General features: G+C 36.5%; 3 protein-coding genes across 3 annotated transcripts; 2 read left to right on the top strand and 1 right to left on the bottom strand.

The window, feature by feature from the left end:
* Positions 1-827: 827 nt before the first annotated feature.
* LOC106914255 (7-alpha-hydroxycholest-4-en-3-one 12-alpha-hydroxylase) lies at positions 828-3,207 on the bottom strand. Its single transcript, XM_014980930.2, has one exon. It carries the CDS (start codon positions 3,169-3,171, stop codon positions 1,636-1,638), a length of 1,536 nt encoding a protein of 511 aa, XP_014836416.1. The 5' UTR covers positions 3,172-3,207; the 3' UTR covers positions 828-1,635.
* A 5,457-nt stretch (positions 3,208-8,664) lies between these two features.
* higd1a (HIG1 hypoxia inducible domain family, member 1A) lies at positions 8,665-11,878 on the top strand. The gene is made up of 4 exons (XM_014980931.2): positions 8,665-8,820; positions 9,281-9,358; positions 9,484-9,618; positions 10,567-11,878. Exons 2-4 carry the CDS (start codon positions 9,286-9,288, stop codon positions 10,638-10,640), a joined length of 282 nt encoding a protein of 93 aa, XP_014836417.2. The 5' UTR covers positions 8,665-8,820; positions 9,281-9,285; the 3' UTR covers positions 10,641-11,878.
* A 1,459-nt stretch (positions 11,879-13,337) lies between these two features.
* ccdc13 (coiled-coil domain containing 13) lies at positions 13,338-21,174 on the top strand. Its single transcript, XM_088014536.1, has 13 exons — positions 13,338-14,974; positions 15,100-15,248; positions 15,329-15,471; positions 15,553-15,636; positions 15,732-15,845; positions 16,505-16,609; positions 17,012-17,173; positions 17,267-17,443; positions 17,533-17,706; positions 17,802-17,908; positions 18,170-18,232; positions 18,353-18,478; positions 18,992-21,174. The coding sequence occupies exons 1-13, from the start codon at positions 14,793-14,795 to the stop codon at positions 19,089-19,091; spliced, it is 1,686 nt and encodes a 561-aa protein (XP_087870662.1). The 5' UTR covers positions 13,338-14,792; the 3' UTR covers positions 19,092-21,174.
* Positions 21,175-22,821: the final 1,647 nt, after the last annotated feature.

Below are 22,821 nucleotides of genomic sequence, written 5' to 3'. Positions count from 1 at the left end.
ACAATGCTTTAAACAAGGAATGCTTAAATTTTTTGTGGTTGCTTGACAAGCCAAGGCTAACAAAATATGTGTGCCATGTGGTGATGCAGTCTTTGATTTAATCTCTCTTGCTGTGCCATTCGTTCCGAAGCAGATGTTTACTAGATCTTTTCGCAGATAATTGAAGGATTTGCTGTTTTTATTTTTTATCTCACAAGCATGATAACATCTGATGTCTTTCCTGTTTTGTGCTGCTATAACAAAGACAAGGTTAAGGTTAAGTAGGGTTAAGAATGCACTTGTGATAGCTAAAGTTAGAGTAATTGTCAAGCTTTGGCACAAATGGGCTAACTAAAATAAATGGAAGTAAATACAAAGTCTTAATTTGGTTAGAAGTGCAATCTTTTGTATGTGTATTGGGAAATTATCAGATACTTCCTGTAATAGAACGTTTGTTATATAACATAATAAAAAGGGAATTTTTATGTATTTGTCTAAACTCTTTTTGAAAGGAAAGTCTTAGTTAATTATCTGAGGATGTAAAACGATGATGAGACAATGAAAACTTTAACAAACTTTTATATTTGACTTTGTGGCTGAATAAATTAACATTTTAATTTTTGAACTGATCCAAAAGAAACCAGAGTGATACACTAAGAAACTAATTTACGAGCTGATGTGAGTGATTTTAAGCTTTAAATTACAAAATTTAAAGCAAAATGACAATTGATTATATTTTGTGATGTTAAAAATGCCAGAAAAACTTGAGTGTTCATATAAGCTTGTCATGCATAAACAAGAAACGGACTTATGGTTTTGGTAAGTTGAAAGGAAGAAAAGGGGTAATATTTAGGTCACAGAACCATTTATTAATAATGTCACCCATCTTCCAAAACTCTTCTCAAGAAATCCTCTTTTTAACAAACAAAAACATATTAGATTCATCAACCACAGCACCTATGACACATAGAAGGGTTAAAGTTGCGTGTTAAAAGAAACAAAGAAGCAAACAAAAAGAATGCAATAGAAACACAACATAAAAATTAATTTGGATTTAATAGGGAAACTAATGAAGGAGGAGCTTACTTATAGAATTTGCACCCAGGAAGCCAAGGAGAGCATTCATCTCTTATTCTATCTGTTCACAGTTTTAGAGCTTACAATAAAACAACATAAAACTGTATGAAAACTGTTTAGAAAAAAAAATAAACAGTTTACTAGAGTGGGATAATTACATCTTAGCCCAGGAAATTATACTTAAAAAAGAATTTAGAAGAAGAAAACATTCCTAAAGCTTCTTCTTTTTTAAATAAAGTGTTAATGGTAAACCAACTACAACACTGTTGAATACTGCCTAACTTGTTTAATTCTTACATTTTATTCTGAATAGAAAAGAGGTCTACAAAATGTGTTAATAGAATAAATTTCTATGTTCTGGCGAAAAAAGAAAATGGCATGTAAAAAGATATTGAAACATACAGAAAAATATATTCTTGATAACATTAACAGAATTGGTATTACAGCAATATACAATATATTTGTATTATTCGTGTTTAGGTTTTACAAGGTGCCCATATGATTAGTGTAAGGCTATTTAATCAATCAATAGTCACAGAATACTCACAGAATAACTATAGCATGTTTTGTAAGAGGCCTTTAAAACCTGAGTCTGTATCTAAACTGAACATCTCTGTTGGGCTGCATCGATCCGAAGCCCCAACGTCTGAAGTCAATTTCAGGAATTTCCTCATCAGGGTTCTTCAACTCAAACTCAAAATACACCAACATGAGGAACACAAACTGTTTCAGCTCATTGGTGGCAAAGAATCGCCCAGGACACATGGAGACTCCCGCCCCCCAGGGCATGTTGTAGTACTTCACTTTCTTCCCATCTTTGAAAAAGTCAGTTTTCTTGCTGCCGTCTGGGTTCAGAAAGCGATCGTATTTGAATGCATGCGGGTCAGGATGGATCTGTGGGTCAAGGTGGACCGCGCTGTAGGGAAAGATTGACATCCTGTCACCTTTGCGGAGTAAGTATTCACGCCCGTCGGCCATCTTGAGAGTCATGTCCTGGAGCACAGCCCTGGTAAGGAGAGGTGCAGCAGTGAGCCGGAGGGTCTCTTCCACGGCGCTGTCTAGCACTGGCGTTTTCATGAGCATTTCACGGGTCAGGTCTACCAAGGGGCCACCGCGTTTGACTTCCTGCCCCGTCTCCTTCAAAACTTTATCAACCTCTTCCCTCACTGCTTTCATGGCCTCGGGGTGTTTCAGGAGGAAGAGGAGAAGCCAGAACGAAGAGGGTCCAGTGTTACCCTGAGAGGCCCAGAGAAGAACAAACATGTACCTGTTGATCATTGACTCGTTCATGCCCACCTCTTCTTTGGACTGCTGCATGTCCCACACCCAGCGACTGATGTTGTCCTTGGCCTTCATGTTCTGCACAGAGACAGCATCCCAGAAGTAGGACTGCAGCCTGTCAGCTTCCCACTTCTGCTTTGGTGGAAGGACTCCATATGCCAAGTTGGGGAAGAGCTGGTCGTATTTACGAAATTCATAAAACAGAGCTTCTGAATGAGTTCTGTCCTTCTCTTTGGCTTTCTCCTCACCTCCTTCAGACTTGTGTGGCACATTTCCAAATAAAGCCAAATAGCCGGCTCGGAAAACGATGTTGTAGCTGTAGATGAACAGTCCATCTTCCTTCCAAGGGTTCTGACCTGTGCCTGAGCCCACGCTGTGCAGCATAAGGTTTTGCAAGTTACTCATCATGGCTTGTGTCATTACTTCTAGCCCTTCCCCCTTCAAGTGCTTATTGCTGGCATTCTGCAGGATATGGTGATCGTTCTGGACAGCTTTGTAGCCAAAAACCCTGTTAACAAGCTGCTCAGCGAAACTATTAAAGTCCAGCTTCTCTCTACTCTCCTTAACAAAAGCCCCAAAGGAGAGGGGGTCCTGCAGAAATGTAAAGTAATATCCTCCAAGCTGCACCGTAAAAACATCACCATGCTTTTTCTTCATTCTCTCCAGAAACTTAAAACTGTCTCTGCGAAACTCCAAGACATGGCCCAGCCAAGGAATGAGACCTTTGTCAAGAGGGGGTTCTCCCGGGCGCCTCTTTCGGAAAACTCCGAGAAGGTACAGCCCTCCAAGCAGAGCAACCAAGCAGCTGAGGAGGACAGGCAGAAGCAGTGCCATGACGGTTTCTGTTGGCAGCCACAGAGCTGTGTGGAAATGAAGTCCAAGTTCAGAGTTATAAGCAGCACGTTGCTCCTCCCATTCATAATGGGTTACATATTTCCGGGAAAGGAGATCAAATTCTTCAGCAGAAATGGAGCAGTGAAAATATTCACTTCAAGTTTGAGCTAGATTAAAGTTTATTTTTTATTCTGTTAATAAGGAAATCGTATTTGGAACTCAGTGTCACAGAACAAAGTAAGGGGCTTTTATCCTTACATGGAGAGTGTGTGAAAAGAATGAAATGACTCTCGAGGAAACCTTTATGTCTTGGGAAAGAACAGATTTACTTTTCTTATATAAAAAATATTTTAAAAAAACACACAAAAGAGCACCACTTCTAATAATTTTGAAAATAAAATGGTTTTATTAGTTGGAGGGGGGCTTTCACCCCAGTACTTAACAATTTGAATAGTTTCAGGCTTGTAACTTGTCCCTCTTTTGTTCCAAATAGTAAGAAAAGAGCCAAACATTGTCTAAGTTGCATCAGGGCAACTTAAACAGAAAAACTGCAACAAAGCATGTTTGTGGACTGATATCCGCATTTTCTGCTGCTTCTGGAAAAACGACTTCCTCTCTGGTGACCTATCAGCTAACCTCAATGAGTCATTTCACTCTAGATAAGAACATACTTCTGCCATCTTAAGGCTATGTAGACTGTTAAAGAGATTAACTGGGATGTTAAAAAGTGCAAGTCTATTTTAAGTGTTATATCAAAATGACAGAGAATGAGTTATGATCTAGTCATGGATTAAAAAAGTACTAAAAATGCTAAAATAATATGCAGAAAGTGAATCAAATCTTTAAAACATGTGACAAGTGTTCTTTTTTTGTTGTTCGAATCTGAAATGGAGAAGTTCACCTTTTGGGTGGAATGTCAGTGTTAAGCTTCAAAGAAATTAAACTAACACCATATGGCAAAAAGTTAAAGAGAAACAGATGGAAAACAAATCAAGCAGAGCAATAAAGTGGTGGTTCACTTAACAGAAAACTTTCAAAACAAACTCTCATGTGGAGCCTTTCTGCGTGGAATTTGCATGTTCTCCCATTTTATGCCTGGATTTTATCCAGGTTCTCCAGGATTCTCCCACAGAACAAGAACATGCAAATGAGGGGAAAAAGGAGCAATAAAGTGGAAAAAATTTACAAAAGCACAAATATCATGGAGTGATGCAAATGATTGCAATTATTTTTTTTTTAACTGTTTGAGTAATAGTGTGAGGAATGCTTCTCAATGGGTTTGATGCTTCTGCAGCAGGTTACCTTCATGTCTTAATGTGGATAAGAAGAACATCTAAAGAGAAACTGGCTGATGGAGTGTGCCACCAATCAGCTGGAGCTTTGCAAGTTAAACTGAAATTGATAGGAAACAGAATTTGAGATCAATTGATCGTAAAACCAACATAAAATTTCAAAAGATATTGAGATTAGAGTTGTGTCATGTCATCTGAACTTTTAAGATTGCTTACTACAGCTTTACCCTGCAGAGAAAAGACTCAAAAGATTTACAGAAGCCTGGAAAAGACAGGATGAAATGTGAAACTTTTTCTAGGACATTGACTGGAAAAAGCTTTAATCACACTTGAAAGGAATAAATTTAGTTACAGTATGAACAAAAAATGTAAGTAAAAAAACAAAAAGTTCTGGTCAGAAAGTTAGAATTCCCAAACCAAACCTAAAGGGCATTTTTTTTTCTTCAATATTTGCATTTTATTTTATTTTTTTATTTCATTTTTTAGCATGTATTGAGTGCATAGATTAAAAACAGCCAATCAAGTGACATCATTGTTATATTAGTACACTGTTATAATTACACTATATGTTCTGGTTACAAAGTAAGCTCAACAGAAAAAAAGAAAACCTTGAAAGAATTCAGTCCTTGAACTACTGATGAAACAGTCCACTGACCTTCATTTCGCTCACAAACCCTATCATCTGTTCAAGATTAATCTTTATGTACTTGAACGTGCAAACAGTAATACTGGTCTTGCTTAAAAATGGGTCCACGAGGGAAATGTATTTTATGCTATCATGATGGCCATGAACTAAATTGCAACAATGATGCAAGCTTTATTGCATGAGAGAGCAATATGTACTTTAGACTGCAGCAGAGTCATGTCTGTTTCTGTGTTCTGTTTGTCTGTTAACAATGCAAAATGACAGGCAGAATGTTGTGAAATGTGGTAGAGAGAGGTTACAAACGGTAGGATTGTTTTTCATCAAGACCATTTACATTCTCGGGTTAGTGCCTGGACAGAAACCTGGTGAAAATGCAGTATATTCTAAATACGCCATCATTTTATCTTAATCTTTTAAAAATAAGAAAATGGTGTGTTAATAAAAGCCAATGACGCCTGCAAAGTCTACACTAAGAAGAAGGACCCAGCTGCCCTTGTGTTTTATCAGCAGACATATAGTGCCATCTACTGGTTTATGTCAGAAAGCATTGTTAAGATTTTTGCTGATGTGATTGGCTGTTAGGGAAATCTGTAACACTTTATTTGAAAGGGGTTGAATAAGACTGACATGACACTTTCATAAACATGACGTAACACCTGTCATGAACATGAATAAGCCTTCATGAATATTTATGACTGTTGTCATAAAGCGTCATTCGGTAAATTATGACACTTTTAATACAAAGTTGACATTATTCAAAATGTCTTTGTTATTACAACTTGACATTAACCAAGAAATCATTACTGTTTAAACTTTACCTTTAATAACATAAAGTTACCTAATTTTTAAAGTGCAATCAGTAATACTTTTATAACAAATGTATATCAGTAATGATTTCTTTGTTAATGTCAAGTTGTCATAACAAAGACATTTTGAATAATGTCAACTTTGTATTAAAAGTGTCATAATTTACCGAATGACGCTTTATGACAACAGTCATAAATATTCATGAAGGCTTATTCATGTTTATGACAGGTGTTATGTCATGTTAATGAAAGTGTCATGACAGTCTTATTCATCCCCCTTCAAATAAAGTGTTACCGGGAAATCTACACAACTAATATGCTATACATATATAATTTTTAAAAACCTGTCCTCAAACATTTATATTAGCTGAAAATGTTAAAAACCATGTATTACCTATGCATCCATTTTCTGTACACCCTTGTCCCTAGTGGTGCCTATCTCCAGCAAACATTTCAGGCAAGAGACAACACAGGACAAACAACCATGCACACACACACCTATGGAGAATTTAGAGAGGCCGATTTACCCAACAGTTGTGTTTTTGGACTGTGAGAGGAAGCTGGAGTACCCTGAGAGAACTCATGCATGCACAGGGAGAACATGCTAACTCAATGCAGAAAGACCCCAGGCCCAGAATTGAACCCAGGACCTTCTTGCTGCAAGGTAACAGTGCTACCAATTGTGCCACTGTACAGCCCAAAATTATATTATTGCCTTTTTATTTCATATTTATTCTCTACTGTTGTTCTGGTCTACATAAAATCCCAATAAAATACATGGATGTTTGAGGTTCTAACGATAATACAAACAAAGGATTCAGAGGACTGTATTTCATTTGAACTCGCACTACATTCATTTTAGTGCACTTTCAACAATAGACCACTAAGTGGAGCTGTGCTCCTTTTTGTCACCTCAATCTTTTAAACCGTTTGACTACAGTTTGGACTTTATTTTGAACAAGGTTATGCTCTGAGATATTTGTCTCTTTTAAGAAGGCTATGTGAAATTCTAAGTGTGATAGGACAACTTTTTGTACTTGATATTTATAATTTCAGGTCATAAAAATATGAATGTAATGTTAATGATGTGAGATAAATGCATAAATGGCAGAACAGCATTTTACAAAAAAAAAAAAAAAAAAAAGTTGTAACAAAGGGAAATATCTATTTAACTGTTCTTTGTGAAGGTTAGGAAGATTTGGAAACTTCTCTCTCACCTCTCAGCTTTAATTTACATTCTACAGTGTACATCTGGTTCTTGATCACTCAGATCTGAGCTTGTAATTACATAAAGGAAATGCCACAGGCTCATTAGGGTTCAGATCTGTTTTTTTTGATGTCTTCTCTCAACAAAGATGAACACAACGCAGAACATATCATAAAATAATTATAAACCTCTAGGAAAAAACATAAACTGCTTAGTTGCTTTAAGTGTATTTTTTATGCAAGAAAAAATATATAAGTTAATGCTTTATTAATCCCAAAAGGAAATTAAATGTTGTTGAATTATGAAAGAGCGTTATTATATGCTGCTTCTGTGTTTGACTATGTTATGTGAACAATTATCGGCGAAAAAATGACTGAGGTAAATGGTTCAATGGGTTGATGACATGTAGCCAAACACATTTTATATTTTCCCTTCTTAAAAGCTATGTATTATTTTGAGTGCTGGTTAGCCCTACTTTTTGAAGTAAAATGATTGACCAACAGTTCTTCTATCAACATATCATTTTATCTATACCTGCGAACATTGGCAGCTCCTCCAGAGTGGCTATGCGTCTTTACTGTACATGGACACCCAAATCGAAGTAAGTTTGCAGTCTTGCTTTTTTCTTTCCATTTTCGGAATGCTATCATCTCAGTAAGGACCAAAGTCTAGGATACCTTGTTTAATACGCCATAAAGAATTAAAGCAGTTCTAAAAGAAAAAGGTAATTAAGCCATGTACTACCAAGTATAAAGTGGCCCGCGAATGCATAAAAGGTATTCAATCAACTTAGAACTCAAAATTCAAAGTTTAGGATTTTGGACAAGACTCTAGTCTCTTTTAAAATGCAGACGATAAGACAAGAAGTCTAGGAACAAATATTTTGGTGAAATTTGTTTGTTTAGCATACTCATGAAAATATCATTGTTGCTGCAGTGGAATATACATTTCTTGCAACTATTTGCCATTGATTGTTTTGAAATAGCACGTCACATTATATTTTTACAATGTCAGCTAATTTAGGTCATGAGAAAAAACAAAAACAAAAACAAAAAGATAATTTGACTTCACTATTTCAAATTATGTCCTGAAAGGGAGGCCACACCTACAGGGATGACTTTACTAAAATTCTGGCTGGGGGTGGAGCCATTCGTTGTCCTAGCACGCAAGCTAGTGTTGCTTTCAACACATCACGGAATTATCTGTACTCTTGGCGCATTTTCACTCTGTATTATGTATATGTCTATAGCTGTCTGCTGCAATCAAATAAATGTGATTTTTGTCACATTCGGAAAAACATCAGTGCATACTATTATTTTAATTTAAATTACAGATTACATTACAAATTAAAATATAGTACGATTAAATTAACAAGACTTTTAAACCTTTTTATAAGACGGTAGCGCTACTAGTTTTTTTTATTTTAAATTTTCTACTTACATTTAGCATAAGCGGAACTTGCTATATCATAAAACTGCTATCATCTCGAACTGCGATGGTTGTATCTCCATTTTTTTTCTTTCTAACATTGAACTAACCACGTGGTAGTGTGACGTCAGCCCGGCGTCAGAGACAGTTATATCAGAGTCTTGCGGGTGCGGTGTTACAAATATTACTTCCGTGAAAACTGTGTTTGGAAGAGGTGCTCACGAAGCTCATCTGACTGTCTCTTTGCAAAGCTTCTCCAAAGCAACGCAGGTAAAATCTTTTCCACTCTATACATTAAAACTGCGACGTTAGTTAGTAAACAGCCGATAATGAGCGTTTTGTTTTTACTGTCTCATGTTTCCCTGGCTGCTTAGGCCCTGAATTGACGTTCAACCTGTTTGAAAAGATTTAAACAACGTTCTTTTTTAAACAGAAAAACAAAACAAAAAAATTTGCCTGCTATAGCTGTCTATAAATGAGTAAATTGTTCCCTAAATTAAAAATGTATCTTCCTTGCCCTTCATGTCACCTTCTAACAGGTCATGATGAGGCCAACTAAATTGAAACCAGTAAGGCTGCAACTTTAGAATGTGTTTAAATATATCTAGAGATAAGATTCAGTAAACCAACTTTATAATAAGCTTTTTTTTTCTGGACTGACTGAACTGTCAAAGTTCTGAAAATTACTGTAAAAATGTTTTAAAAATCTGCTGTTTTGTGTGCGCCATAGTCAAGATGTCCTCTTACGAAGAAGGAAATGATTCAAAGTTAATGCGGAAAGTGAAGGAGAATCCATTTGTTCCATTGGGTGAGTACGTTTTGTTCCATGGTAATGGAGTGAAAAAGTCCAAGTCGAATTAAGAAGTCTCATATTCGTAGTTGCAGTATGCAGTTTTGAAATTGAGCTGTATATAATCCCTAGTTGTTTTGCAGGATTGGCTGGATTTGTTGGCATCGTTGGACACCAGCTGTACAAAATGAAAAATCGAGGGGACACAAAAATGTCGGTGCACTTGATTCATATGCGTGTAGCTGCACAAGGCTTTGTGGTTGGAGCCATGACAATAGGTATGTATCATTTATTATCTTGTTTCTATGTAGGTTGGTTTTATATTAGCAATATCTTTCATTTCATTTACATTAGAATGTATTTACATGTCTGTACGAGATAAAAAACATTCACGGTTGTGAGAAAGACGATATCAACATTCCCAGTTTGATCTTATTTGTCTCCCTGGGAGATGTTACACTGGTGACAGGCAGGATGAAAGTAGGTTAGGATTCTTCTAACCTCAGCTTTGACATACATGTAAAGTTGAAATTTGCGGATAGCAGATCTTCAGTAGAATTTATGTCTATTTTAAGGCTTTTACCAGACTTGGATGCTTGCCACAATATTTCTACCCTGGTAAAAAAAAAAAAAAAAAAGAATAGTCCTTTGTTCTATGCTTTGCTTCATACAGAGGGCCTGGACCCTTGGCTATTGAGAAATTATTGCTTGCTATATGTGTTTACTCTTGAAATTTGAAATTTTACCCAATTGATAACATTTGGCTGTGGTGTGTGTAATGTGCCAGTTTGATGCTATGAAACTTGAGGGAAATTGCATTTTTTTTTTTACATCAAGTGTTCCCATCACTTTTCCTGTGCTTTTACAGGAAAAGTGATATATAGCCTAGATCAGTCTGTTAATCTGTTAGAATATTAGCACATATAATTTTAATACTCTCTGAATATAATTTCTAAATATTCCATCTGAGTATTTCACTATAGCTTGTACTGCACAATTCCTATTGTGGTAAGGATTAGGCTTGATTTATTATGAAACTCCATTGTTCTCTTTAGTTATCTATAGAGGAGAACTATGTTTGCCTTATTGTGTTTCTTGCTTTATCAAACAGTGATAACTTTGAATTTCATTTATCACAACTCTGAGCTGCAACTTTTTTGATTTGATTCTGTCTTTAAGTTTCCATTCTCTAACTCGCCTTTTTCTTATTTTTTTTTCTTTCTTAGGGGTCCTGTATTCAATGTACAACGAGTACATTAGGCACCCCAAAGAAGAGCAGAATGCTGGAAAACACAGTTGAACAGAGACTTACAATTAGATTTTTGTGTCTTTAATACTCTCACATTTATAGATGTACATTCAGAGGCTAACAGATGACTAAAAACCAACTGATGGTGTACCCTTCGACAGAAAATGTTTGCCACTGCAAACTTAACTGGGGTGGATGCTTGTGATAAGGATGGCAACACAGATGTATTTTTGTCTAATGTTTTAGTGTATTATATAAAACAAAATTAGTTGCAGATAAATTTGACAATATTTATGACCAGGAGGATAAATCTGACTCTAGACAGAAGGTTCTGGCTTTCATATTCATTTATCATTGTCCTGTTGAAAGTCAGCTATGCTTTTATGTGGTAATTTGGGTATTAGCCAAATTAAAAGCATTTCCATATTAATCGTTTTTTTTTTCTTCTGTAAAATGTTCACCTCTCCCGACAAAAGCTTTAACAGATGTTTGCACACTGTTGCAAGAAAAATTAATGGTTTTTTTTGTTATAAATACTTCTACTAAATTGCTGATTTTTATTCATTGAGATTCTCTGTATTGTACTGTAACCATTTTTTTAAATTTCTCAGTATTTTCTTCATATATTTTTTGCAATGAGATATTAATGACACAAAAAAATCATGTGAAGTTTATATGCATAAACTGTGGTGTAACTTGTCAAACACAATGCAGCCTGTTTTAGTGGCAAACGTTAATTGGTTCCTAAGGTATCTCCAGGGCTGATTATTATTGTATGTACCAGGCTATTTGAGATAGTCACTTTCATTTCCTGAAATAGTTTTGAATCTCTGCTGTGTGTACACTTATATTGTGTGCTTTACCTGGAACAGTTCTTAGTTTCATATTTTATATGATAATATGCACAGCAAGTCCAACTCGCTTTTGGTAGCTACTGTTTTCAAAATTGTTTCCTTTCTTCATTCATTAAATAATCTCCTACTTACTGTAACTTAAACAATGTTTTGTACTCTTTGAAACACATGTAGCATATAGTGAATTACTTCACTGACATTGCAGTATGCCTTTGATGAAGGCAGTGTGTTAAGGTCTGCTATAAAGATTAGTTTTTATTTGGCAACATGAACTGTCTACCTGACATGTGGGAAGGGCTGTGCAAGTACTGTCAGCATCACAGAGCCTGGATGGCATTCCAACGTGAAAATACCTCTGGGGTGGATTTGTCAGCATGACTCGGCAAATCTAACTTTCTAAAGACTATGTTGAATAAACAAGCAGTAGCTCTAAAACCAGTTTCAATATGAGCTTATATTCAAACCAACTGATATGATGAAGAATCCAGTGAAATATGTGGCTCTCTTAAATTTGAGCATTTTAACTTTTTTTTTTTTTTTTTTCCCCAAATTAAAGTAAATTGCTGGTCCTCTTAATACAACACATTATGTTTGTACTATGTAATAAGTGGCTCAATCAAATGTAGGTAATTTTTTTCATTGTGGACAACAGAAGGCAAATTAGACATGCTAAGGATTTTATTGCGGTTGGTGAATCAGTATTTCATCCCATTTATTTTTGTGACATACTGCACAGTGGTGTATGTATAGATTGCACTTTTTAATTTTTCCACTCAACTTTCCATTCAGGACTATGTGAAAAGCCCTCTTTATGTTTTTTCTGGAGGGTGTCAACTACTGTCTGCTGGACAACAGACAAGTCATCAGTCTAGCAGTGTGGGCAATAAAGTTTTTGTAATAATTTTCTTCATGTAATATTATTCAAGCTAGAATTTGTTTAACTGTAGGCTATTACAACTTAAATCTACCAAAATTAACTCTTGAACTATTTTGTGAGCCATCAGTGATGATACTGACTGCTAATTCAACAGAATTCCTACACACACTTTTTGAACACACTGTGTGATGTCAATGTAGCATTTCATTAACAAATATTATTTGTATTTGTATTGTCGTCTTCAGAAACAACTGAACGTGTCATTTTGACTGCAACCATTAACTTTAAACAAACATTTCATAAAACTATATTTACTGGATGTTCTTTGTTCTTCCTCATTCTGGTATGTGGTATTTCATGTGTTTAGCCATGACAATAACTGCTCAAACACAGCATGATAAAGGCTGGCTAGAGTAGTTGCATCCCTCCTCCCCATAAACAACACTGTAAAATAATACCTTGGTTTTACTCCAATTCGAAACATGGGAAACACTCCCATCAATGCAATAAAAAGGTGTAGCTAATCTGCTGAAGAGCCTCTAATGCCCCGCCCCCCGTCACGTGCATTCATTCAGAATTTGATAGTCATTGTGACACTCAGTTGCTTGTTGCAACTTGTTGATTAAACCTCTGTTTTACTTTCCATTCAAACATCATACTCCATATATTTGAAAAAAGGTTTAAAAAAATATATATATATTTTTATTCAACTTTGTATATGGATTGAACGTTCTATTTAAAGAAAACAATTATAGCAAAATTATTTTATTGGATACTGTATTTACCTCTGTTGTTTTGGTGCTTTAGTCATCTTTCTGTTAGTCATTTGTGGTTAAATAAATAAATAAATAAATAAAGTCTTACGTTTACCTTTACCTTTCCAATCCAGCCTCTGCTCTGCTCTATTCTGCTCTATGGCTTGCTACTCTGCAGGCACTGGATGCTTTTAGATTATAGAACCGTAATCTATAATCTAAGATTATAGATTATATAATCTATATAATCTATAATCTGACACAATGTGTCTTTGACACATTGTGTCTTTGACACATTGTCAAAGACACATTGTGCCACTGTGTCTTTGACAGCACGTTATGAAGGTTACTCTTTTTTAGTAAAGAAAACAGATCAACGTGTACAGCTGCTGCATATCAAGTTTCACCATTTCCAGCACGGATGTCACGTTCCTCTTGTATGCATAACAATACTACTGGAGAAGCAGAGTCAGCATGACTGCGCACATTTAGGGACTCGTCCTCTCGTTAACTTAAGGTTTAATTTAATTTTCTTTTCTTTTTTACTATTTGTTTTAATACTTAATTAAGATGAAATCTCGGTCCAAAATGTTTACAGATATGCACGTAGTATGAACGTGCAGTATAAAGGGCATTCTTATCTTCAGTGATCTACAGCACCACCATGTGGTTAAAATAAGTCTTACAGCCTAAAACAATAATTGGAATATTATTTACCTAGTAAATAATATTCCTAGTGCCTAACTAGCAGGTTTATATGTTGTGAATTATTGTGTCCCGGTAGTTTTCATTAATCAAGCTGAGCTCTCTCCTGTCACTAAACAGTAACAGACGTCAGAAACCCTGAGCAATATGGCCGCTGTCATGGTGCATTTTAACAAGAGCATGTGCCTTCCCTGTTCACGCGAGATCGCGTTGAAAGTCACAGAATTTGCGTTGTCATAGCGACAGTAGTGTCCCCTTCAGGAAACTACGTTTTCATTTTCAAAGCAAAACATGCAGTTAAATAGTCAAATATCTTAACTCTTGCATATATTACAGGTAGGTTATAACCTCGCTTTTACAGTTTTAGATGTCCTGTGACCTTTAAAGATTTCTGTTCGAATTTTAAAGATACATTTATGAATAGGTACCTGATTACTATGTCAGTTCTTGTTGAAGACCGGTGTTACCGGCATCTTAAATTCTTTAACATAATTTCAGCATTGACAGCACCTGACAAATGCAGCATTCTGGTGATAACCCATTTCATTTAGTTTTCAGTTAGAAACTTAAAAAATCACATTGGTGATTCTGTTTTATGTGTACAAATCTCAATCAGCAGTGTGGCTATTTGGGCAGTGTTGTGCTAAAATGGATTATGAATGACTTGGGGACCACATAAACCAGTTTGACTGGACCTGCAAAGATCTAAGACAAATTGAACATGTGTGAGACGTGCTTGACAAGCAGATCTGACAAGCAGGGCCTACCTCACAACTTCCAGGACTTGAAGAATCTGCTGTTGATACTGTCCATGTCAGAGGCCATACCCATGCTGTGCCTTGTAGTTGTAGGTCAAATTTAAGCTATAATGGTCAGTTACTGGAGTGAAAATGAGTAAAGTGTACAAATGTAAACACAATCAACACAATCAAGCTTTGATCAAGTAATCAAAGCTAACACAATCATTTTGTCTTCTTTCAGTAGTTTCTTTATTTCCACTACCTTGTTTATCATGGAGAGTGATGAACATTTGAATGCCTTGCGGCTTCAGTTCCAAACGTTGCAAAAACAGCAGGAAAAAAGAAAACTGGAAGGGAAGAAGAAGAAAGAACCCAGTGATTTAAGTGTGACAGGCACTCAGGATGATTTGAATCTGTCGAAACAAGTCGTTCAGGAAGACAGTCCTGAAGAAAGGTAAGTGGTTTCACTTGGTCTCGGTTTAAATAAAACTGTATTGTTTAACTCAAAGCTTAAGTAATATATAAATACATAAATAAATAGTCATAACATGATGATGCTGTGTCGTCTGTCATTCGAAGTCTGTTAAAGGAGCAGGATGAAATTCTGTTAGACCAAATTCGAGAGCTCAGAGATGAAAATGGGAGGCTCTTCAAACTTCTGAGTGAAAAGGACTTTGAGATCAAACATCTGAAGAAGAAAAGAGAAGAAGAAAGACTGGCCTTAACAGGTACAAGCAGACAACTTGGATGTATTTTACATACAAGAGTCAATGGGGCTTCACTGTCGTCTTGTGAATTATCCCTTTAGGTTCATCAGGTTTAGCCGGAGCTGTAGCTGCCACCAAGATTGTTGAGCTTTCCAAGAAGAATAGAGAGCTAAATGCAGAAATTGAGAAAGAGAAGATTAGATCTAAGCAAAGCAGCAATAGGATCAGAGAGCTCGAGAAAGAGGTAAAGCACTGTTTGTTTGATTTATTGGATGGAAAGTTGAAGTTACAGGTCAAAACCCACAGAAAGCAACATTTTGTTTAGCTGCAGTGTGCTTTGGAGAATGTTGCACCTGGACAGAAAACCACACAAAAAACCCTGGATAAAAGCTCGTCTGAAGACCATGAGGTAAACAGAAACTGAGTAATGCCATTCTCTTGATTTGAAACCTGACATGATAGCATTTCATTTTAAATCACATACATTTTTCTACTGAGCAACAGGAAAACCCGCTGGTCAAGTCTCTGCAAGAAAAACTAGCAGCTACCCAGCTCAAAGTGACAGAATATCGAAACCAGGTTCAGTCTGCAAAACAGGAGCTGAAGGTTGCTCAGAAGGTAATCTCATTATTTCTTTTCCACCTGACAGAGCTCTAATTATGCTTATTTATGACTTCTTAATTGGATTTTAGGGCCTTTCAGCTGAAGGCCCGGTATTCTCTGGCTATCAGAAATGGGACTGTGTGTATTTTCTTACCACACAAGCTGCATTTCGAAGATAAGTTTGAAAAGTGAGACGAATAAAAATAACCTTGAAGGCCATTTACACATAACCTGGAAATTATATTTTTGAGATGAAGTCTTTAATTTTATAAGGATATCCTGGCCAAGACTGATACAGCAACCTCCATATTTACTGTCATTAGTGGTATATAGATTATTTGATTCCAGAAGCATAGTTTGGTTTTCTTACTTAGTTTCCTTGTTAAATACACATCCTTCTTACTGCCCTACAGAAATAACGCACAGTTTAAAAACAAAACAAAAAGGTAAACCATAATGTCCATAATGTACACTTTATTTACTTCATACCTCATCAACATTATGTATTTTTAATGACATGTTGATTGATCTGTTTTTATTCTATATATTTATGATGGTACTTTTTATTATTATTTATTTATTTAATTATTGGAGGCAACAAAATTTTTCTCATTAAAATTTTAATGATAATAGAGTATGTCTATGTCTACTCTTAAAATTATGAACGATTGCAGGTTTTATTGAGTGAAGTTGGAGAGGAGGTCAACCTTCAGCAGATGCTCAACAACCCTGGGAGCTTTAGAGGCCGGTCGCAGCAGATTCTTGCTCTTCAAACAAGGGTAAGCTGGAAAACTTAGATGGTGACTGAATGTCCTTTGTATTGTCCATCATTCATTATGAAAACTTATTTCAAGAAGTTGGTTGGTTTTCAGGATTATGATTGTGCAGGTGCCTCTCTATCAAAAAAAAAAAGAACATCACTGAGAAGTTTCTGGTTCAGGAGTGTCTTAAAAAAAGAAATATGACAGTTGTAGGTTGGTTGTGCGAAAGCTATAACTACTATGATCAATAGAAATAAACAGTCGAGATATAATACTCTGCGTGTCATCAGTCTATATCTGGGTTTCTGGGTTTTTGATCTGAATTCCTGAAACTAACTGAATTTGATGTTGATGATATTCCAATTTCAGTTTGATGCACCTGAAAGTTATGTCACAGAAAATGCTGAATTCATACAACAGGTACGGGAGCTAGAGCAGCAGCTGTGTCAGCAAAGACAGGCAGATGTCCAGAGTGTGGAGCAGGATTTTTCTGGCACTGCAGCCCATCATAAACCCCCTGCCCAAAATAGAAACCTCAACTACATCCGTACCATAGAGAAGGAAAAGAGGGAGGCATTTGAGGTACTTAAACAATAACTCAGTTTAAAAACAAAATGAAATATTACGGTACAATTTTTTTACTTTTTTTGCTTGTTGCTTTTGGTAAATCTATAGAGGATCTCAGCTGATCATGAAGGCCTCTTGAAAGAACACGAGGATGTGAAGAAAAAGCTGGAAGCCTCCAAAGCCAGGAGCAGAACTCAGTCCGAGGAAATCAAAACTCTGAAAATGCAGATTTCCTCCTTATTAGAGAAGGGGAAACATGACACCGGGCTTGTGGATACCCTGCTGGTAAGCCCTTAGATAAGATAAAAGTGGGAAAGAGAGAAATATTCTAGGCCCTTCCTTTCCCACAACCTTGTTTGGTTAACCCCTGCCAGAAACAACAGAGCCAGATGCAGACGATGCTAAAGCAACTCGGCCAACAGCAGAGCGCACAGATCAAGAGTGGGTCCCCAGAGAACAACTGTCTTATCCAGAAACTGAAGCTCATGGTAGCAGAGAAAGACGCCATGATAAAAGAGCTCCAGGAAAGGCAACAGTTTTCCAATAAGGTAAAAAAAAAAAAAAAAAAAGCAGAAATATTTAGTGCTGTAGCACCACTATAAAGCAAATCTGCCTGCTGGAAATAAAAAATCTGTTTTCACAGAAACTGAAGGAACAGAGTGTGGACAGACAATTAAGCCCTAAAATAAAAAGTTGCAGTTCAGGATTCTACCCAGAAGATGGAGACAGTGACACAAGAATTACACCCGAGTATGTTTTCGGACATATCTGAATTATTTGATTCTTTATATTGTTATTTTATTCATTTATTAAGAGGATCATAAAAACTACCCTCTGAAACATAATGGATTTTGTTTTGTGGTATAAAGTGCATGTTTTGGTAAACTCTCCTAGGAACTAAGATCACTTGTTTTACAAAGGATAACAAATAACTGACTGAAAGAGGTCAATGACTGAAGAAGCAAGAAGAGTAAAGCATTTTATGATTTCTCATATTTTTATCTGTTTCAGTTCAGTCTCTAAATTAGGCCATAAATTGGTAATTGCAACTGTGGGAGGTGAGATGGAATTAAAGTAAGTGAGCTGTATCATATATGTTTACATGATTCATCTTATTTTTAAATGTCAGTTATTATCGCATCAATGTAAATTAATCCAAACTATGAACTGTTTGATTGTGTCTGATGTTCTCAGAAGTCATTCAAAGTGTCCGGGTTGTTCTGCTGATGTGAGTGCACTGATCGCCCAGAGCAGTGCGTATAAAGTCCTCAGCGTGGAGAAGAACCGCCTCCTGGAGCTGGTTAAGCTTCTACAGATCAAGTAATGCACACTCTACAAATCTTTCTGTTTGCCAGAAAACTTTAAATATACTGAAATCAGAACATTTAACTGATTTCAGTTAAATATCCTGGAACTCAGTAAAGTTAACTTTACTGATTTCCAGTGAAATACTCCCGGCTCCCCTTCATCGTTGACATGGATAGAACGTGCTTCTACAAGGAACAAACCAAATGAATGTGGACTCGACTCTTGATTTTTTTTTTTATTGATTTTAATCCAAATCTTGGCTGCGATCTATTCAAACATTCACAAGAATGCTATGGGTCATTTTCACATCTTTCAGGTTGTAATAGTACATCTATGGTCCAAGGTTTAATAGTGTAAATGATAGAATCACTATCTATTACATTGGATTGAAGTGCTTCAGATGATTCCCATAGACAATAATTTTATTGTTGCCTTAGATGTCCAAAGAGAAAGCAATGAAGTGTGTGTATTAAGAAGTTACTTAATTATGTTATCTAAGACAAAAAGAAAATGTGTATCTTCCAGAGAGAAAGAAATGAAACAAGTGTGTTTGGAGGCAGAGAAGAAGTATCAAGAGGAGCGCCGTAAAACCTTGATATTGGAGCAGCAGTTACAAAGGGCATGAGCAGATTCAAAGTAAAGGACTCTGCATCGAGCACGGGAAGGATAAGGACCAGTGTGACCAGGTGGCCGTTCTGCTAATAAAACTGTTTTCCAAGGGTTCAACTCCAAGGGTTCCCAGGGTTTTCTAGCATACCCTTGTTCAGCTCAACCTTGTCTGTCTCACTCATGGCTGCCATGACTGTTCCTCAGGAGAAATAGGGCAGGAGCTACAAGGCAGAAAGAAATAAAACAAAACAGACAAACAGATCAATCTCTGGAATGTGAATAAATTTTACCTTGCAACAATCTTATGGTGTTGTGAGCTGCTCCTGATTTTAAACATGACAGTGTTTTTTTCTCTTCATCCCATGGAAATTTAACCACACAGCAAACTTAATGATGTGTGGCAACAGTCTCAGCTCCCATGCACAGGGTTAGCTTCTGCCCATCATCTTTTGGTTGTTTATGTTGCTCTTGTTCGCTGTCTCCTGTCTGGTCATTCAGCTGGAGGAAACACAGTCTCTGAGGGCATCCCAAAAGAGCACTCTCCATCACGGCGTACAGCTTTATGGTGACGTGATGAGACAAGTCGAGCATGTTTTTTTTTTTCCTGGAGGCTCTGTGACAGCACTGACAAGACACTAACCAGGAGAACTGGCTGCTCCCTGCTCAAGCTCTCTTGCTGCTCAGCCCTACCTTCTCTTGTCACATGTGACAAACCGCAGCCTGCAGGAAACAAGTTCTCCTCCTTAGCCACACACACACACACACGCACACACACGCACACACACACACACACACACACACACACACGCACACACACACACACACGTGTGCATTCGCACGCACACACAAATCGTGCGGATATCTTACTCTCACTTCAGTTTGGAATGATTTGTAATGCAGACCAGGTGACGTAAGGTTAAGGACTATGGAGGAACTTTTGTGGAACAGCTTCCTGCTTAACCTTGATAGTAGCAGACAGTTGTTCCTACTGATTAGGGAATGGCTTGACCTTAATCTGTTTCCCCCCCCCGGTGTCATGTTGGCTCTGATAGTCATTTCATAAATGTAAATTGACACTTTTATTTTGTAAAAAAAAAAAAAAAAAAAAAAGTATATATATATATATGCTTGTAAGTTTTCTATTTGTGTCAGGCAAATCAATTTAATTTTTTGTTAAATTATTATTTTTTTTTTTATGGCTTATCTGTATTTTCTTCCTGTTTTTAGTCATTTTGGCTGTGAATGGTTGCGAATAATAGTGCAAAATTGCTGTCAAGATTGCATTAAACTAACCTCTGTTAGGTTCCTCCTAAAGTTGATATTCCTGTTAAATATCCACACTAATCATTTCTGACTTGAAACCAGATGTGTGGGAATAGTGGTTAGAAGTGAATGCAAACTAAAGCTACACAAACGGACTGTAATTCATTTCCCAGAGCATATCATGCATTTACAGAATAAAGTCTGTGATCAGCGATCCAAGATGTCCTGGGAAGCGTTTGGAAAAAGTAGGGAATTTATTTTATGAATTTACTGGGTTTGAATGAATTTGAAAAAAAAAATTCATTCATTGGGTAATATAAGTAAAATTTGTTTGTTTTCAGGCTTTATTCTCAGCAACATTGTTTAATGCAGTTAACAGTTTTTTCTTCCTTATTTCTTTTATTCAGTCTTTCTTTCCTTTCTTCATTCTTTGTATTTGTCCTTCCTTCATCCTGCTACTCCTCTTTCCGTTTTCCTTCTACGTTTGTCATTCCTTCTTCCCTATTCTCCTTCCCTCCACATATCCTTATTTCTTTTTTTTCATTCTCCATCATTTCCTCCATTTCCTTATTTTTCATACTTTCTTGCTTTGCTTTTGTCCGTTCTTTCTTCCTATCTGCATTGAGCAGATGTACTTTAGAAATGAGCAAAAACGTTAACGGAAAACTCTGCTAATTATGTCTGGAATAAAATCTTTAGAAAGCCTCTTAGACTTTCAATCCAAACGTTGTCTCAGTTCTGCTGATGGGTGTAACATTTACATACATGCGTACATCTGAGTTATTTTAATGTATCTGAAGGTGTTTCAGCGAAAAACAAATAAAAAATAAAACCTGCCCCGCCTGTCGTCTCTGCCCTCTCCACATCACGCTTAATTTAAAACCATGGCTGGCTTAGTGTGCTGATTCAAATACCGCACTATGTCTTCCAGCACCCTGTGGGAGATTGGCAGGTCCCATTTGGACCTGGTGAGAAAGAGCCACAAGACAAAAATATCAGAGTTTGGACATGATGAAGACAGCCCTTATGCTCACAGTAACATAAAACATCTTGTGTTGAGCACCTCCTGGATGAAGGGTGAGGAACCTTTTTAGGTGACAGTGAGTTGGTGGCAGTGCATGAGCAGGTTAGATACAATGGGATCTGAATTGATTTGGCGTAAATTACACAAGACGATGCATACCATGGAGCAAATTGTGTTTTTTTTGTGTTTTTTTTTTGTCCCTTGCTGATTGATTGATTGATTGATTGATTGATTGTTCCATGTGATTCCTGGAAGATGCTAAATGTTTTCGAGCACACCATGTGTATGTGTAAATACTAACTGATAGGAACAAGTTAAGCACTTCTAATATTTCAGTAAGCTCTTTTCTTTTTATAAAGCTTCCTACTGTTTCCTACTGAGGTTATAGTGTAATTTCAGGTAAGCTAATTTCACAGCTTAATGCATCTGCTCTTGTTGACTTCAGTTATTTCGGAGTGTCATCACCTTCAAATAAATTACACTTTGGCAAACAATTTTATTCTTGTTTTATGTAGCTGTATTACGCAGAAAGGTGTAGATTTATTCCAAAATGCCCAATAAGCCACCAAACCAAACACAAACTTATGTAAACACAGCGTACGTAAACAGCCTCGGCTATTTGTCATTCCAGCTTTGAATGACTCCTTTCTCCGTCTTTCTCCTCAGAGGTATTCCCTCGTTCTGGACCAATGCTTCCTGCAGACCATTGACTGCATCCAGAAACTAAAGTAAACAGTGCAGCTGTGAACGCAGAGGTTAAAGTTAGCAATCAGTGTACGAGGGATCTGTGAACTTTCCTCAGGCCAGAAAAACGGTTTACTCCTCTGTGAGTTTATTCATCGCCCCGCGGCTCTCATTTACATGTAATGGAAAGAAAATAAACAGAACAGTTCTAATGTGCTCATTTACAGTAATTAGAACTTAAGTATCAACTTAACTTGTACACAAGTGAAGTAATGATTAGACTCTTATTGGTCACATTAATGTTCACTGGATCATCACTTTAAGTTCTTTGCAGGGTCTAATTAGGCGTGGTATCACTAGATGGCAGTACAGTTGCTCATGTGCTGGGATGTACCTAAGATGATTAAGAAACTGTTTTGACATTGAGTGGTACCACGTGATTTACAGCCATAAGTGTTCTAAAACTGTTTCCACAATATATAAGTTCTTGTAGGAAAAACACAGTGACTCACAATTTCAAGAAAATATGTTTTTTTTTTAAATTATTATTATTATTTTAAAATGTTACATATTGAAAAGAAGTGGAGAAAAAAAAATCACTACTTCTACAATAAGTACCATGCCTTGCAAAAATCTTCAGACCCCATGAACTTTTTTCAGCAATTTGTCACATTACAACCAGAGGCGTTTTTTTTTTTTTTTAACTATAAAAATCTCAAAGTGCTGTGTGCATGGGGAACTAGAGGGAAATCCCCACTTACAGCCACAAGTATTT

Source organism: Poecilia mexicana, unplaced genomic scaffold (genome assembly GCF_051168715.1).
Source record: "Poecilia mexicana isolate PSO_F unplaced genomic scaffold, ASM5116871v1 scaffold_17, whole genome shotgun sequence".
Taxonomy (NCBI): domain Eukaryota; kingdom Metazoa; phylum Chordata; class Actinopteri; order Cyprinodontiformes; family Poeciliidae; genus Poecilia; species Poecilia mexicana.
This window is presented reverse-complemented; position numbering and strand designations above follow the sequence as displayed.